The sequence below is a fragment of the Piliocolobus tephrosceles genome, chromosome 16, assembly GCF_002776525.5.
Source record: "Piliocolobus tephrosceles isolate RC106 chromosome 16, ASM277652v3, whole genome shotgun sequence".
In the NCBI taxonomy this organism is placed as follows: domain Eukaryota; kingdom Metazoa; phylum Chordata; class Mammalia; order Primates; family Cercopithecidae; genus Piliocolobus; species Piliocolobus tephrosceles.
Genome location: NC_045449.1, coordinates 5175250 through 5193351, shown reverse-complemented (window position 1 = coordinate 5193351; position 18102 = coordinate 5175250). Strand labels below are relative to the sequence as shown.

Genomic DNA, 18102 nt, shown 5'->3' with positions numbered 1-18102 from the left:
GGCTGAGGCAGGAGAATCGCTTGAACCTGGGAGGCGGCGGTTGCAGTGAGCCAATAGTGGACCACTGCACTCCAGCCTGGTGACAAAGCAAGACTCCATCTCAAAAAAAAGAAATCGTGAGTTAATGGTACAAGTGTGAGCACTTACCCAGGGTTTTATTATCCTATAATTGTTGTAAACTAAACTATTACTGTGATTTCAAGTAACTGCCATCTATATTTATATTAAAATTAACTATGTTGACTGGTTTGCTTTAATTTTCAGAGATTGCTTTGCATAAATCCACCCCTGTTTGAAATCTATCAAGTCTTGTTAAGTCCAACACAACATCATGTAGCACTTACAGGAATAAAAGGACTTATGGTATTAGAGTTACCTAAGAGATGGGGGAAGAATTCTGAATTTGAAGGTGGAAAATCAGCAGTGAATTGTAGGTAAGTTGTATAGTATTTATCTGTATCATTATATATACAGAAAATTATTCAAGACCAGTGGTTCTTAAGCATGTTTAGTATACTACTCTTGAAACATTAGAGCACTCCTCGTGTCTGCAGACTGGCTTCTGTGTTATCAATGTTTGTAGTATATGTGTGATTGATTGTACTTTTATTCTGCCTGAAGTACCACATTGCTCTCTCATTGGAGGCTAGGCCATTCTTGCAATTAGGTAGAAGAAACATTTTGTAAAACTAGTTATTATCTGTCAGCCAGAAGTTTGCCAGAAGTTTATCTTAAGTATTTATATATATATATGTGCGTGTATATATATGTGTGTGTGTGTATATATATATATTTTTTTTTGAGGTGGAGTCTTGTTCTGTCGCCCAGGCTGAAGTGCAGTGGCACAATCTCGGCTCACTGCAACCTTCGCCTCCTGGATTCAAGTAATTCTCGTGCATCAGCCTCCCGAGTAACTGGGATTACAGGCAAGCGCTACCACGCCCAGCTAATTTTTGTATTTTTAGTAGAGATGGGGTTTCAGGCCGGGCGCGGTGGCTCAAGCCTGTAATCCCAGCACTTTGGGAGGCTGAGACGGGCGGATCACGAGGTCAGGAGATCGAGACCATCCTGGCTAACACGGTGAAACCCCGTCTCTACTAAAAAATACAAAAAACTAGCCGGGCGTGGTGGTGGGCGCCTGTAGTCCCAGCTGCTCGGGAGGCTGAGGCAGGAGAACGGCGTAAACCCGGGAGGCGGAGCTTGCAGTGAGCTGAGATCCGGCCACTGCACTCCAGCCTGGGCGACAGAGCTAGACTCCGTCTCAAAAAAAAAAAAAAAAAGAGATGGGGTTTCACCATGTTGGCCAAGCTGGTCTTGAACTCCTGACCTCAAGTGATCCACCTACCTCAGTCTCCCAAAGTGCTGAGGTTATAGGTGTGAGCCACCGCGCCTGGCCTATTTTTATATAATTTCTTTTTCAACAAATCCAGAAAAGTGAATCTGAAAGATCTACTCAAAAGAGTACAGATGCTTGTCAACTTACGACTGGATTATGTCCCGATAAACCCAGTGTAAGTTGAAAATGCATTTATTGCTGACAGCACAGCAGATGATCCCTGATTTAGGATGGTTCAGCATAGAATTTTTCAACATTATGAACCCATCATAAGTCATAAGGAGCTCCTTGATTTATGATGGATTATGTACTGGTAAACCCATTGTAAAGTTGGGAATCATCTGTATAAGGTGGAAACTACTTTTAGCTCCACAACTTATAAGTTGAGTCCCCTTAAACTGTTTATTTTCTAAGTCTCTGTTTCCTCGTTTTAAAAACAGGATTGATAATATCTGCCCTTGTAATTTTCTAACAGGGTTAGTAAAAGCATCAAATGAGATACTATATCTGAAAACACTTGTACTGTGTAAAATATGTATCAATCCTAAGTCAAACCATCCTAAAATGTATATATATGTATGAAATATGATATAATTTGGGGCCGGGCACGGTGGCTCACGCCTGTAATCCCACCACTTTGGGAGGCCCAGGTGGGTGTATTGCCTGAGCTCAGGAGTTTGAGACCACCCTGGGCAACATGGTAAAACCTCATCTCTACTAAAATACAAAAAATAAGCTGGGTGTGGTGGCACACGCCTGTAGTCCCAGCTACTCAAGCGGATAAGGCACAAGTACTGCTTAAACCTGGAAGGCAGAGGTCGCAGTGAGCCAAGATTGCACCAGTGCACTCCAGCTTGAGCCACAGAGTGAGATTTCATCTCAAATAAATAAATAAAATTTAAATTATTAAAATAAGTTATTTATTTATTTTGAGACAGAGTCTCGCTCTGTAGTCCAAGCTGGAGTGCAGTGGCGTGTTCTCAGCTCACCGCAACCTCCTCAGCCCAGGCTGGAGTGCAGTGGCGCGAGCTCAGCTCACTGTGGCCTCTGCCTCCTGGGTTCCAGCCATTCTCCTGCCTCAGCTTCATGGGTAACTGGGAATACAGGCACGCGCCACCACACTTGCCTAATTCTTGTATTTTTAGTGGAGACGAGGTTTCACTATGTTGGCCAGGCTGATCTCAAACTCCTGACCTCAGGTGATCCACCCGTCTTGGCCTCCCAGAATGCTAAGGTAGGCGTGAGCCATCGCACCCAGCCAATGTGCTATAATTTAGAAGATATTTTTATTTCAATTCTTTGATGTTGTTTGAATAGATGCCTTGAATGCCCTCTCAGCATGATGTCAGGAAAATACATTGGAAGGAAAGAGAAGCAAAGAGTGTTAAAATAGAAATTCCTTTAGGGCCTGGCACGGTGGCTCACACCTGTAATCCCAGCACTTTGGGAGGCCGAGGCGGGCAGATCACCTGAGGTCGGGAGTTTGAGACCAGCCTGACCAATGTGGAGAAACCCCCTCTCTACTAAAAACACAAAGTTAGCCAGGCGTAATGGCAGGTGCCTGTAATCCCAGCTATTCAGGAGGCGGAGGCAGGAGAATCGCTTGAACCCAGTAGACGGAGGTTGCAGTGAGCCAAGGTTGTGCCATTACACTCTAGCCTGGACAGCAAGAGAGAAACTCCATCTCAAAAAAAAAAAAAGTTCCTTTAGATGATTTTTCATCAAAGTTGTATAAAATGTTTTGGAAAATTATTATCTTTATTTTAGTACCACTCCAGTTGCTGAGAGATTTTTCACCAGTTCTACCTCTCTGACTCTAAAGCATGCTGCATGGTATCCAAGTGAAATACTGGATCCCCACATAGTGCTGTTAACATCAGACAATGTAATAAGGTAAATTTTATTTTTCTCTCTCTTGAAGCCTTGCCAGTGGGAAAGCTCTGTTTCTGTTTGCCAATTAACAGCTCAACATAGAACAAAGTGAGTCATTGAATGAGTCTGCTTTTATTTGATGGCTGTTGTAACCCATTCTCAATCGTAAGAATTACCTAACTGCCCTAACTTACATGCCTTACTTACCACTGTTCCTTCTCAACTAGTCTTCCTGCGTCCAAGTATCTCCTTTCCTAATCTGACACATTAGAATAATCTTTCCAAAATTTTCATCATGTCACCCTTTTGGTGATAATGTAGCATAAAAGAAAGAGAATATAAGTATAAATTGAGAGATTTGAATTCTTGTCCCACCTCCTCTTCTGTTTTCTTTGATATCTTGAGCTGCTTTTTAGGGATGGGGGTGGCTCAGTTTCCAATCTTTTAAGTTGAGCAGGTTTGATTCAATAGTTTCTAAAGCCTCTTCCAAGCTTTGCACTCTATGATTAAATGCCCTAATGCTATGTAGATTTCTACTATATTATCAGTTAACTTTCTAAATCGTTAATTGGGAGGACTCAGCAGAAGTACAGATACCTTCAGTTTTATTTTTCTTAATCGCTGCTTTTAACTGTGCTCTACTAAATCTTCCTTCACTGCTGAACGGCTCACCCCTTAATAGTGTCTTAAAATACAGATCCCCATAGCTTTCTTGTTACTTCTAGTTATGAAAACAGTGTGTCCAGTTTAAAACTCTGATCTTGGCCAGTTGTAGTGGCTCACACCTGTAATCCCAGCATTTTGGGAGGTTGAGGTGGGAGGATCACTTGAGCCCGTGAGTTTGAGACCAACGTGGGCAACACAGATTCTGTCTCTGCAGAAAAATTAGCTGGGCATAATGGCATGTGCCGGTAGTCCTAGCTACTTAGGAGACTGAGGTAGGAAGATTGCTTGAGCCCAGGAGTTTGAGGCTGCAGTGAGCCATGATCATACCACTGGGTAACAGAGTGAAACCCTGTCTAAAGAAAATAAAAATTTCAAAAGCTATTTGATCTCAAATCTATTTCACAACTATGTCCTGGCCCTTTTGTAGGTCAGACCTGTGTTTTGTGGGATCAGAAGTGATTGGAGAGTGTGCGGTCTGCCCTTTCACTCTTCCTCTTATGCCAGCACTTTGGAGCATAGGGTGAAGTGTAAGGAATGGGCTGCCTCCTCCTTCTTCCAAATCTAACTCCTTCAGTGTGGGGTAGGGGAGTGGGATAGGTGAGGTAGAGATCTTACCAAACTGGTAGCCTGTGAGTGATGGGGAAGTATGCCTGATCTTGTTTTAATCTCATTCCATCTGTCACCAGTGAACTCTGTTGATGTGGTAGTCGCTGCATAGACGGTATGTTTGTGTGTGTGTGTGTGTGTGTGTGTGGAGGGCAGTATTGAACTTCCAGCTCTCCCCGTCACTGAGGAGCTCTGGCTCCCATTGGCTCCTGTCAGTTCTCTATGCCCTGAATCCTCTCTCAAGATGGGGTACAGTATACCTTATCTGCAGGGTGTATGTTCCAAGACCCCCCAGTGAATGCCTGAAACTGTAGATGGTACTGAACGTGATAGGTGTATATTGCTATGTTTTTTCGATCTAATAACTGAGACAGCTACTAAGTGACTAAGGGGCATTCAGCTAGGAGATGCACCAGTCTCCCTTGTTACAGGTACCTCCACATCTGGCTCTTTCCTAGAGCCTTCCCTGCCCACCCATTTGGCTTTGGAGTTCAGGGCAGAGAAAGAGGGGAGAGAAAATCTTCCCATCACAAACATTATACTGTACTCCGAAGGACTCTTTGACATCCTCTCTTCTTAGTCTTCCTTTTATATCCTGTGATGGAAAAGGAGATGGTGGGAAGATAGCATAAGTACAATTCTTAAGCCCCAAAGGAAGTATCTGGCCCCAAATATTGAAGGTTCTTTTTTAAAATATGTGGTACTTAACACTTCTGTTTTCCTAAGCTTTGGAGATTTTGGGCAATTTTAGAGCAAAAGGAAATTTTCACCGAATGCCCTGTTGCATTTTCTTTTTCTTTAACTATTCCCCAATTCAACATTATTGTCTAGTATTTATGTGTATTTTCAAGTTAGTAACGCTTGTAGGAACCTAGGAAGACTAATAAATGTGTATTCAAATGGATCAAATTATCATTAAAAACATGTATTAACTACTTAATGTGGCATTTTATTGATATTGGAAGAAACCAAGTTTAAAAATTCTTAGTGGAGTCAGACAAAATAAGTGATTGTAAGGGACATTGGATTTCTAAAATGACATTACTGGCCTTTTGAAAATTCTTTCCCTTTTTCACGATAGCCTTATATGCTGTGAAATATAGGTTACTATACATTAAAATAATTTTGGTTAAAAAAATTCAGTATTATACTTTCCCTTGAGAAAATAGAGATGATATGATATTGGGTTTGTTTGTTTGGTTCTTTATTTTTTGAAATGAAGTCTCACTCTGTCACCCAAGCTGGAGTGTAGTGGCATGATCTTGGCTCACTCCAGCCTCCAGCTCTCTGCAACCTCCACCTCCCAGATTCAAGCGATTCTCCTGCCTCAGCCTCCTGAGCAGCTGGGATTACAGGTGTGTGCCACCACGCCCAAATATTTTTTGTATTTTTAGTAGAGACAGGGTTTCACCATGTTGGCCAGACTGATCACAAACTCCTGACCTCAAGTGATCCGCCCATCTCAGCCTCCCAAAGTGCTAGGATTATAGGTGTGAGCCACTGTGCCCGGCCGATAATTGGGTTTTTATAAAACAAACACATAAATAGATTTGCAGGCTAAATGTCACTCATTCTGTCAGCCAGTTGGCATATAAAGAATAAGATAAGGTTCTTTCTCTGGTGGGATTTGGTGTCTAATAGGCAGAGATAGATGTGTGTAGTTGAAGGAAAACTGGCAAGCTTAGGGCAATAGTGAGATGACAAGGCGAGTGCTAAGGGCTCAGGACGGAAGTGACAGAGGTGCAATGGTATGGAATAGGCTGTTAAAGAATATTGGTAAGGATAGAGAAGATTTCTTCAGGTCCCAGTGAAACCTCCCTCATGTAGTTAAAGAATAAATGAAGTAGACTACTTTGCAACAGCAAGATTTTTGCAAAGAAATAGTTGTGATAAGTGGTAGGAAAATTCTCAAGAACTGACTAGATGGAGAAGAAAGTGCAGTTTTGGGAAACGAAAAGAGAATTTTAAGTGCTGGTTTTCTTCTCTTTTGGTTGCTAGAATTTACTCGCTACGTGAGCCCCAGACACCCACTAAGGTGATTATACTTTCAGAAGCCGAAGAGGAAAACCTAGTACTCAATAAAGGGTAAGTTTTTATTTGAGTCATAAAATTGTTTTTTAAATTAGCTTATTGGGATTATAAATGCAATTGTAATGGATTGCAAGGTTTTTCAGAGGTGACTAGCATGCTTTTGATAATATGAGAAGTAAGTGTATTTTTAGTAGAAACAGGGTTTCGTCGTGTTGGCCAGGCTGGTCTGGAACTCCTGGACTCAAGTGATCCTGCTCGTCTCAGCCTCCCAAAGTGCTGGAATTACAGGCCTGAGCCACCATTCATTTCTGTATCACCTTTCTATGTGATAAAGAAACTAAGATAATATCTTGCATTGATGTTTGCTCTCTCAACTGTATGAAATTGTGATTTCATTGTAACCGTGTTTATTAACCTTGTATTGAACTAGAATCTTCCTGAATAACTACACTAAATTTTAAATGTAAAAACAGCATGGTTTTATGATTAGTCTTCTTGATATAATGTATATTTGCTGTAGAAAATTGAGAAAAATAGATCAAAGTATTAAGAAATTGAAAATCTTTTGTAATCTCCTATAGCTATAGCCTGTTTCTTTTTTTTTTTTTTTTTTTTTTTTTTTGAGACGGAGTCTCGCTCTGTCACCCAGGCTGGAGTGCAGTGGCGCGATCTCGGCTCACTACAAGCTCCGCCTCCCGGGTTCACACCATTCTCCTGCCTCAGCCTCCCGAGTAGCTGGGACTACAGGCGCCCGCCATCTCGCCCGGCTAGTTTTTTGTATTTTTAGTAGAGACGGGGTTTCAATGTGTAGATCAGGATGGTCTCGATCTCCTGACCTCGTGATCCACCCGTCTCGGCCTCCCAAAGTGCTGGGATTACAGGCTTGAGCCACCGCGCCCAGCTGCTATAGCCTGTTTCAATATAGCAGCCAAAGTTTAATCAGATCATTCTACTTTAATCTACAGTTTAATCAGATCATTCTACTTCCCTGCTCTCCACACCCCATTGATTTCCCAGAATCTTTACCTATAAAGGTTCCACAGGTATGCCACCTGATTGCCTTTTCAGCTTCATTCCTCCCTCTGTGCCCTGGCTCTCGGCTTCAGGCACCTTGGCCTCCTTGCCATTCCACAGACATTAAGCACTTCGACCTTAGAGCATTTGCTCTCCACCTTGACTGCTCCTTCCCTAGTTAACCACAGACTTGCTTTCTTACTTCTTTCAGATCTTCGCTCATATGTCTTATCAGAGTCTTTCCCATACCAACTAGTGTAAAGTAGCACCTCCATCAGTACCCTCTTACCCTGCTTGATTTTCATGATATTTTCTGAGTTTATGTTCCATCTTTATTTCTTTTTGTGGTATGTCTCTCTCTAGAGGGCAGGGCATTTGTTTAATTCACTGACATATTCCCAGACCCTAGAAAAGACCTGGCACACAGTAGGTGCTTTGAAATTACTTGTAGAACTTACGGATCCTGCTGCTCTGAGACAACTGTTGATGTTTTCATGTGTTTTCCTGTTTCCTTTTTGCATTTGTGTGTATGTATATATTTTTGCTATTTGTATATCTGTGTATTTAAACTATTTAAGATGAGAGTAGGCCGGGCGCGGTGGCTCAAGCCTGTAATCCCAGCACTTTGGGAGGCCGAGACGGGCGGATCACGAGGTCAGGAGATCAAGACCATCCTGGCTAACCCGGTGAAACCACGTCTCTATTAAAAACACAAAAAAAAACTAGCCGGGCGAGGTGGCGGGCGCCTGTAGTCCCAGCTACTCCGGAGGCTGAGGCAGGAGAATGGCTGAACCCGGGAGGTGGAGCTTGCAGTGAGCTGAGATCCGGCCACTGCACTCCAGCCCGGGCGACAGAGCAAGACTCCGTCTCAAAAAAAAAAAAAAAAAAAAAAGATGAGAGTGGAACCGAATAATTTTATGGCCAGCTTTTTTCACTTAATTTCATGAGATTTTTTTTTTTTCTTTTGAGATGGAGTCTCATTCTGTCACTCAGGCTGGAGTGCAATGGCATGATCTTGGCTCACTGCAACCTTTGCCTCCCAGGTTCAAGTGATTCTGCCTCGGCCTCCCAAGTAGCTGGGATTACAGGCGCCCACCACCACCCCCAGCTAATTTTTGTATTTTTAGTAGAGACGGGGTTTCACCATGTTGGCCAGGCTGGTCTCGACCTCCTGACCTCAGGTGATCCGCCCGCCTCAGCCTCCCAAATTGCTGGGATTACAGGCGTGAGCCACAGCACCCAGCTGAGAATGTTTAAATGTTAACCTTCTTCATAATCATTTTTTGTCTTTTCAATCCATTGCCTACAAATGCTATACATACCTACCTCCTATTATTATTTTGTGTTTTTGTTTTGTTGTGTTTTTTTCTTTTTCTTTTTTGTTGTTTTTGTTTTTAACAAGTTGGTTTTTACATCTCTTTCCAGAAGGGCATATACCGCATCTCTAGGAGAGACAGCAGTGGCATTTGACTTTGGGCCATTGGCAGCAGTCCCAAAGACTCTATTTGGACAAAAAGGCAAAGATGAAGTAGTGGCATACCCACTGTACATCTTATATGAGAATGGAGAGACTTTCCTGACATATATCAGTCTGTTACAGAGGTGAGTTGAGGTGGTCACCCCCTGAAATGAAAACTCAGCTTGGGCTCCAGTAGAGATCGTTGAGGCTGGACTTGGGAGCCATGTTTTTGAGTCTGTGGAAATGTTGCAGCCTTCCGATGCTTGACTTGCATATTTTTGAGAAAGAGTTAGTACAGGTCATTTGGCCTCACATTTCTTCGTGTTACTTGGGTAAGTTCTATAGAATTCTTGGATAATCACTTAATGATAGGCCTGGATTTGTGTTCACAAATTCTGGTTATCTGAACAAGTGCTTATGGTTTATCTTATATGAACAAGGCACCACGTAGACGTGGTAATATGGTATCTTATGTCGCAGTTGTGGGGAGAAAGATACATACACATGAAAAAATACTATCTATACCACAGTATTGGTACACAGACAGTCAGAACCAGAGGAAGGAGAGGTCATTCTGACTGCGAGGTTGGGGCAACATACACATGAAAAAATACTATCTATATCACAGTATTGGTACACAGACAGTCAGAACCAGAGGAAGGAGAGGTCATTCTGACTGCGAGGTCGGGGAAATTTTTGTAGAGAAGGAGCGATGTCACGTGTGACTTAGAGGGCTTATTCAGGATTAAATGAAGTATCAAGGAAGGGTGAGACCATTTCTGTCAAGGGCAGCATAAAGTAGAGTCTGAAAATAAGCAAGTGCAAGTGTCATTCAAGCTTCATTTATTAGACATTCTGGGCTAGAGCTGAGGATTCATGTAGGGAGCATTAAGTGATAGAGCCAGAAGTGTCTGTCCCGAGAAAATTTGCTGGCATTAAAAATACCTCGTTAAAGCGTGAGTGTGGATTTTGTTTTTTCTGTAGGAATAGGGTAGTAGGAAGCCAGTGATGGTTTCTGAGCAGAAGGACAAAACAATTGGTTAGGAAAGGGACTGGGACAGAGACTTTTAAAGAAGCTTTTGCAAAATTGAGCTTATAATATATGAGAGTTTGAACTTGGGTGATAGTAGAACAGAGAGAAAAATGAAACACAGTAGATAGCAACAAAGGAAGGATAAATAAGACTTAGTTACTGTTTGGATAAGGGAATATACCATGAACAGAAACAGGTCAGTAAAGGCAGCTAATTGGGGGAGAAGCTTTATTTTTATTTTTATTTTTTATTTTTATTTTTTGAGATGGAGTCTCGCTCTGTGGCCCAGGCTGGAGTGCAGCGGCCGGATCTCAGCTCACTGCAAGCTCCGCCTTCCAGGTTTACGCCATTCTCCTGCCTCAGCCTCCCGAGTAGCTGGGACTACAGGCGCCCGCCACCTCGCCCGGCTAGTTTTTTGTATTTTTTAGTAGAGACGGAGTTTCACCGTGTTAGCCAGGATGGTCTTGATCTCCTGACCTCGTGATCCGCCCGTCTCGGCCTCCCAAAGTGCTGGGATTACAGGCTTGAGCCACCGCGCCCGGCCGAGAAGCTTTATTTTTAAATAAATCAGTGTAAGATAGTATTGGACCAATAAAATGGAAATATTCCATGGACAGTTGGAAATACAGGATGATGAGAGACAAGAAGAATTAAAATAGAGGTATGAGAATCATCTGTCATGGTGAGAGAGTCCATACAGGATAAGAATTTGAGGGAAAACTGCAGAGGCATAAGGCTAAGGACTGAGCATTAGAGTTATTCGCTTATAAATCGACTTAACATACTTATTCAGGGCCCACTGTGTGGCAGAAGATGGAAATACAAGATTGAAGGCAACATTCCTACCATGTGGTTCCTTATCTGTCAGAAGGACATACAACTAAACCAGTACTGTAGTACAGTGTCATGTGCTCAGGGCATCACCGGGTTCTTCAGGAGTGTGATGGAGTAAATGAGTAGGCCTGCTGATGTTGGAAGACTTTGAGGAAATGCTGTTACAAAAGCTTGGACTTGAAGGATTCACTAGACAGAGTCGGAAGTGGGTACAGAAGAGAGTATGCAAAACCATAAAGATAAGAAAGACGAAAGAGCTTGACAGGTTACAGAATGGTGAGGATTCACTATTGAGTGCATTCGCCTTGCAGAAATGTTCTCTGCCTTTCACACATGAGCTCAGGAGGATTTTGTGGTAACATTAGTACCCTCCCTTACCCCTTCTCCTCTTACTGCTGAGCCCTCATTTGTCCAAACCATGATCTGCCTAGTAACCTTAGCCCAAAACCCAAAAGTTATCTTCATCCTTATATTTGATCAGTCCCAAATTTCTATGGATTTTGTGATTAAAATTTTTTGGAAGTATACACCAAGCTTGTCCAACCCACGGACTGTGCGCAGCCCAGGACAGCCTTGAATGCAGCCCAACACTTCGTAAACTTTCTTAGAACATTATGAGATTTGTTTGCGATTTTCTTTTCTTTCTTTCTTTCTTTTTTTTTTTTAAAAAGCTCATCACCTGTTGTTAGTGTATTTTCTGTGTGGCCCAAAACAATTTCCAGTGTGACCCAGGGAAGCCAAAAGATTGGGCGCCCCTGGTTATACACCCTTCTCTCCATTCCTTTGTCCCTGCTTCAGAACTTCATCATCTGCCTAGGTTATTTTCTTAAATAGTTTCCCCAGATCCCATTTTGGACCCTTCCATGTCTTCCTCCCTAATACCAGATTGATTTGTAAAGTGAACCTCCATCACTTGATTTAAACCTCTAGTGATACACTGTTACCTAGCAGACTGAATAGTTTAACATGGCATCCAAGATGATGTACTTTATAAGCCAGTTCTGGATGTCTGTCGAGCTGTTTTGCCATTGCCTTAGACCTTGTACTTTGCCTCCTATCATACTAAATAAGTTTTCTTCTTCTTAGTTCCTTGTCTTTCATGCTTCCAGGACTTTGCATAAGCTGCTCAACAACCCCCTTCCTAGAAATCATTCTTTCTCCATTTTTCTTATTTATTTTTGATAGCTTTCTTCATTATCTTTGTATCTTTTTGTCGTTCCTTTGTACACCATAAATCCTTCTGTTGTTGCACTTATCACATGGTATACTAATTCTGGTTAAATGTCTGCCTCATCAACTAAAGAGTCATTCACTGGGAGAATCATCTAGCACTCAATAGTAAGTATTTGTCAAATCAGATTTAGTATAGGGATCCAAAGCCTTGAAGAGAAGCTACATTTCAGAAGAAAGGATTTGGTAGTCTTGGAATATAGATGGTAGTTAAAACGAGGCATAGTTTAGTAAGCTCTCATTTAAGTGTGTATTTTGAAAAAAGTCAAAGCATACAACAGAATCCTGGAGAACAATATTTAAGAGAAAGAAATTAGAAAAGGACATTAGAAAATTGTCTTTAAAGAGGTGGGAAGAGAGAACTACAAGAAAGAATTGTTATAGCTGTTAAGGATATTGAGTAGCAGTAATTGTTAACCAGTGATAAATGCAGCAGAAGGTTAATTGCCTTTTGGATTTAGCAAATCTTACAGGTGACCTTTGCCACAGTAGCTTCAGTGGAGTGGTGCATAAACCATAGCAAATTTAGGGCAAGGGTTTCCAGCCTCTGTACTATTGACATTTTGGTCTGAATTACTGTTTTAGAGGTGCTGTGCTGTAGGGGAGTGTTCAGCAGCCTCTAGCCTCTAACCACTAGATGCCAATACCTCCCAGCACGTTGTGACAACTAGTTGTGACAAGCCAAAATGTCTTCAGACATTGCCAGTGTCCTCTAGGGCAAAATTGTCTCTGGTTGAGAAACAACAGAGCAGTAGAATCTGAGTGGGAAAGCGAGAAGGTGGAGTATTGGGAATATTCTACATTTATAATGAGAGTATGATAGCTGGAGGAAAACAAAGTCAAAGAATGGTTTTATGGGGTGAGCATGCTTATTGTCAACATTTCCAAACATGTTTTTACTCCTTCTTTAGCCCTGGAAATATTGGAAAGCTGTTGGGTCCGTTGCCCATGCATCCTGCGGCTGAAGATAACTATGGTTATGATGCTTGTGCTATCCTGTGCTTACCCTGTGTCCCCAATATCTTAGTGATCGCCACTGAATCAGGAATGCTGTATCACTGTGTTGTGCTAGAAGGGGAAGAAGAAGATGACCAAGCAGTAAGTGCAGGCTGCTGTGGGTGTTTGTGTCTTCAACACCTGGCACACTTCCTGACCCAATATGGATGCTTAATATATGAGAAGGAATTTTAACTTATTTATGGAACTTCTGATATTTTGGAAATTAAACAGTTAAAAAAGTAGCTGAGGCACTCTTAGCAATCTAACTGGAAAGAAGTTAGAAGGTTGCCCAACTTAACTTGGCCCACCAGTCTGCATGTTACTTTCTGATCTCTATATTGCAATCTTCAGGGACAGATACAAAGAGCCTTGGAATCACTGAATCAACTTTTTTCACAAACATCTTCTTAAAGGAAGAGAGATGTTTTCTCTTCAGAATAACAGGGCAGTGCACTGTTAGGATAGAGGTGGAATTAAGAATTTGAAAGCACTGTTTGATCCAGCTTCTTTTTTTTTTTTTCTGAGATGGAGTTTCGCTCTTGGTGCCCAGGCTGGAGTGCAGTGGCATGATCTCAGCTCACTACTACCTCTGCTTCCGGGGTTCAAGCGATTCTCTTGCCTCAGCCTCCCGAGTAGCTGAGATTACAGGCACCCACCACCATGCCCGGCTAATTTTTTTTTATTTTTAGCAGAGACGGTTTCACTATATTGGCCAGGCTGATCTCGAACTCCTGACCTCAGATGATCCACCCACCTCGGCCTCCCAAAGTGCTGGGATTACAAGCATTAACAATCGCACCCGGCCCTGACCCAGCTTTTTGCCTGTTTTTAATTGTGTACATTTTCAAATTAACATGCAAGATCAAAATTACAACACTTTTTTTTTTACAGTCAGAAAAGTCCTGGGATTCCAGGATTGACCTCATCCCTTCTCTGTATGTGTTTGAATGTGTTGAGTTGGAGCTTGCTTTGAAACTGGCATCTGGAGAGGATGACCCTTTTGATTCTGACTTTTCTTGTCCAATCAAACTTCATAGAGGTAAGCTCTTCAATAAATGTAGTGCTTTTTTCCCATGATTTTTATACTAAGACTATCATAGACTGTTCCTATGTCATGTATTTGTTCTGTGGTTCCAGCCTTTAAAAAGTTGACTGGGTTTTTTTAGCCTTTTAGTCACTATAGTACACTTTTTGTCTAAGGCAGACTGAGCAGATTTCCAAGTTTTAAAATAGTGGTCTTTGGTCCAGATCACCCGGATTCCTAATAGTGAATTTTTCCTGGTCCTATCAAAAGTAGAACTACCATGTTATTCAGTAGTTCCACTACTGGGTATGTCAAAAGGGAAGGAAATAATAGGTTGAAGAGATACCTGCACTCCCACTGCAGTGTTTTTCACAATAACTAAGATGCTGAATCAACCTGTGTCCAACAGACCAAATGGATTTTTGTTATTGTTGTTGTTGTTGAGATGGTGTCTGGCTCTATCAGCCAGGCTGGAGTTTAGTGGCGTAATCTCGACTCACTGCAACCTCCCCCTCCCAGGTTCAAGCTTTTGCCTCAGCCTCCCAAGTAGCTGGATTACAGGTATCCACAACCATGCCTGGCTAATTTTTGTATTTTTATTTTTATTTATTCATTTATTTTGAGACGGAGTCTCGCTCTGTTGCCCAGGCTGAAGTGCAATAGCGCGATCTCGGCTCACTGGAACCTCCGCTTCCTGGGTTCAAGCAATTCTTCTGCCTCAGCCTCCCTAGTAGCTGGGACTACAGGCGTGTGCCATCATGCCCTGCTAATTTTTGTATTTTTAGTAGAGACAGGGTCTCATCATATTGGCCGGGCTGGTGACCTTGTGATCCGCCCACCTCGACCTCCCAAAGTGCTGGGATTCCAGGCGTGAGCCACCACGCCTGACAATTTTTGTATTTTTAGTAGAGGTGGGGTTTCACCGTGTTGGCCAGGCTGGTCAAACTCCTGACCTCAAGCAGTCCACCTGCCTCAGCCTTCCAAAAGTGCTGGGATAACAGATGTGAGCCACCACGCGCCGGCCCCAGATGGATTTTTAAAATGTGGTGTATATACACAGTGGAATACCATTTGGCTTTTGTGTGTGTGTGTGTGTGATAATGATCTCACTGTGTCACCTAGGCTGGAGTACAGTGGTGTGATCTTGGCTCACTGCAACCTTCGCCCCACCAGGCTCGAACAATCCTCCCACCTCAGCCTCTGGAGTAGCTGGGACTACACGCCTGATTTTTGTATTTTTGGTAGATATGGGATTTTGCCATGTCATCCAAGCTCAAACTCCTGAGCTCAAGTGATCCTCCCACCTCGGCCTCTCAAAGTGCTGGTCCACAGGTGTGAACCACCATGCCTAGCCCTATTTGGCTTTAAAAAAGGATGGAATCGTGTCATTCACTGCAACACAGGAGGATTTCAATCTTGTAGCAATTTGACCTACTCTCCTTACAGTTCTTGTTAGCCAGTTTGCCTAGTTTTGGTAATAATGGCCTCAACTCTATACTAAAGTATAGCCAAAACATTTAAGGGGGCAGAATTCCTTACATAACAAACCAGCAAAGAGCGTACATTGAGTTTGTCTAATTAAGGTATTTTGAGATTTATGTTGTCTTAAGAATTTTATAGATGAGGAAACAGACCAAATGAAGTAAAGTGACAGAAACTAATTGGTTTCCTCATATAGATACATATATCTTTGGGAAATCTTAAGTGTAGATGTAGACATTTTGTTTTTGGGTTTTTGTTTTTGTTTGTTTGTTTTCAAGATGGAGTTTTGCTCCTGTTGCCCAAGCTGGAGTGCAATGGCACAATCTCGGCTCACTTCAACCTCCGCCCTCCAGGTCCAAGCGATTCTCCTGCCTCAGCCTCCCAAGTAGCTGGGATTACAGGAATGCGCCACCACGCCTGGCTAATTTTTGTATTTTTAGTACAGATGGGGTTTCACCATCATGGTCAGGCTGGTCTCGAACTCCTTATCTGTCCACCTTGGCCTCCCACGGTGCTGGGATTTTAGGCATAAGCCACCATGCCCAGCCTTTTCTTGGTGCTTCTAATGAGAGTAACATTTTCATACGTGAAACTAAGAAATTTTTGACTTGTTCATAATTGTGCTGAACAAGGCATATTATAATCACTGAGGCACACCAGATTTCTTAGTAACAAAGTGAAATGGCTACAGTATAACAGAGGGTGGTGTCTAACAGATTTCCTGTTAACTAAATGTTGGCTCTTTTTAGTAATCAATTTGTTTTACACCCCAGTACTAAGATTTTTCTGTTGATGTTAGCACTACAGGTTTTGAAAAGTCAATGTTAGATTTGATGAGATGATTTGAGCCTTAAGTCTTAAAATACGGGCAAATGAAAAGAAAATTTTCAATACTTTAATTATTCAAACAGATCGATGATTCCCATAGATGAAGGTTTTTTAAACTTTTTATAGTAGAATGCTGTTTTCTAAGATGTTTTATGGAACCTCAATGTATAAGACAGAAAAATAATGTATCAGCTTTAGAACATTAATATAGGATAAAGTCACTCATCATACAGTGAGACTGTTAAAGGAAAATTTAATGTAGGGGTTTTATGGGTTATTGTGCCATTTAATCAGCTTTAATATATATCTTATCTCTGTATTTTGTTTTTACTTTAATAACATTATTATTTTGCTTGTTTGTTTGAGACAGAGTTTCGCTCTTGTTGCCCAGGCTGCAGTGCATGGTGCAATCTCAGCTCACCGCAACCTCCACCTCCCGGGTTTGAGCAATTCTCCTGCCTCAGCCTCCCAAGTAGCTGGGATTGCAGGTGTGAGCCACCACACCTGGCTAATTTTGTATTTTTAGTAGAGACGGGCTTTCTCCATGTTGGTCAGGCTGGTCTTGAACTCCTGACCTTAGGCGATCCGCCCACCTCAGCCTCCCAAAGGGCTGGGATTACAGGCGTGAGCCACCACACCCGGCCAGTAACATTATTATTAATATTAATTAAAAAAACTTGAATTACAGAGATAAATATACATAATAAGTATTCAATAGCTTATCTTTTAGTCTCAGGATTGTCTTACTGATACTGGGGCTCAAAGGAGGTACAGAAATTTTTGTTTCAAAACCAGTTAATTAAAATTGTATAACAACTACTCATACTTCTTAGTTATAAATGATTGTCAAACAAAAAGAGCATCCCAAACTGAAAATAACCTTTAAAACTATCTGTCAGTCAACATTATGAAGACATACTAAACTTCACTTCTCATTTCACACCTTACTACACTGATAGAACTGTTCCCTGAGCCGTTGTGTTAAAGTCTTTTGTGATACCTATGCTATAGGAGTGCATTTGCTTCAACAATTTTATTTAAGTCGATGTATGCAAGCATAGGTTTTCTACAGAGCTGCCATTTTAACCACCATTCTTTTGAAGAACTAAATAAATGCACAGAGAAAAGCACAAACATGTTACTTAACAGCAAGTATTTATGTTTTGGTGAACCTCTTGTGTTCATATTTAGAAAATAACATTCAGATTGCGTTTATCTTTTTTTTTTTTTTGAGACGGAGTTTTACTCTGTCGCGCAGGCTGGATTGCAGTGGTGCAATCTCGGTTCACTCACTGCAACTTCCGCCTCCCGGGTTCAAGCAATTCTCCTGCCTCAGCCTTCCGAGTAGCTGGAATTACAGGTGGCCGCCACCACACCTGGCTAATTCTTGTATTTTTAGTAGAGACGGGTTTTCACCATGTTGGTCAGGCTGGTCTCGAACTCCTGACTTCATGATCCACCCACCTCAGCCTCCCAAAGTGCTGGGATTACAGACGTGATCCAGTATGCCCAGCCGTTTTTTATACTTTTCAGAATACAGGCATACCTCCTCATTTTATTGTGGTTCACAGACAGTGCTTCTTTTTTTTTTTTTTTAAACAAATGAAAGCTGCAGCAGCCCTGGATCAAGCAAGGCTATCAGCACCATTTTCACACAGCATATGCTCATTTTGTCTCTGCGTCAGCAT

At 41.9% G+C, this 18102-nt stretch overlaps 1 protein-coding gene across 1 annotated transcript in view; it reads left to right on the top strand.

Annotated features, from left to right (window-relative positions):
* The window catches only part of NUP88 (nucleoporin 88), a 34516-nt gene that overhangs the window by 4442 nt on the left and 11972 nt on the right, over window positions 1–18102 (top strand). Inside the window, exons 2-7 of the mRNA XM_023184540.1 lie at window positions 265–434; window positions 3104–3229; window positions 6479–6565; window positions 8951–9127; window positions 12993–13179; window positions 13972–14119. Coding sequence (XP_023040308.1) covers window positions 265–434; window positions 3104–3229; window positions 6479–6565; window positions 8951–9127; window positions 12993–13179; window positions 13972–14119 — 895 coding nt within the window. The remainder of the gene's footprint in view (window positions 1–264; window positions 435–3103; window positions 3230–6478; window positions 6566–8950; window positions 9128–12992; window positions 13180–13971; window positions 14120–18102) is intronic.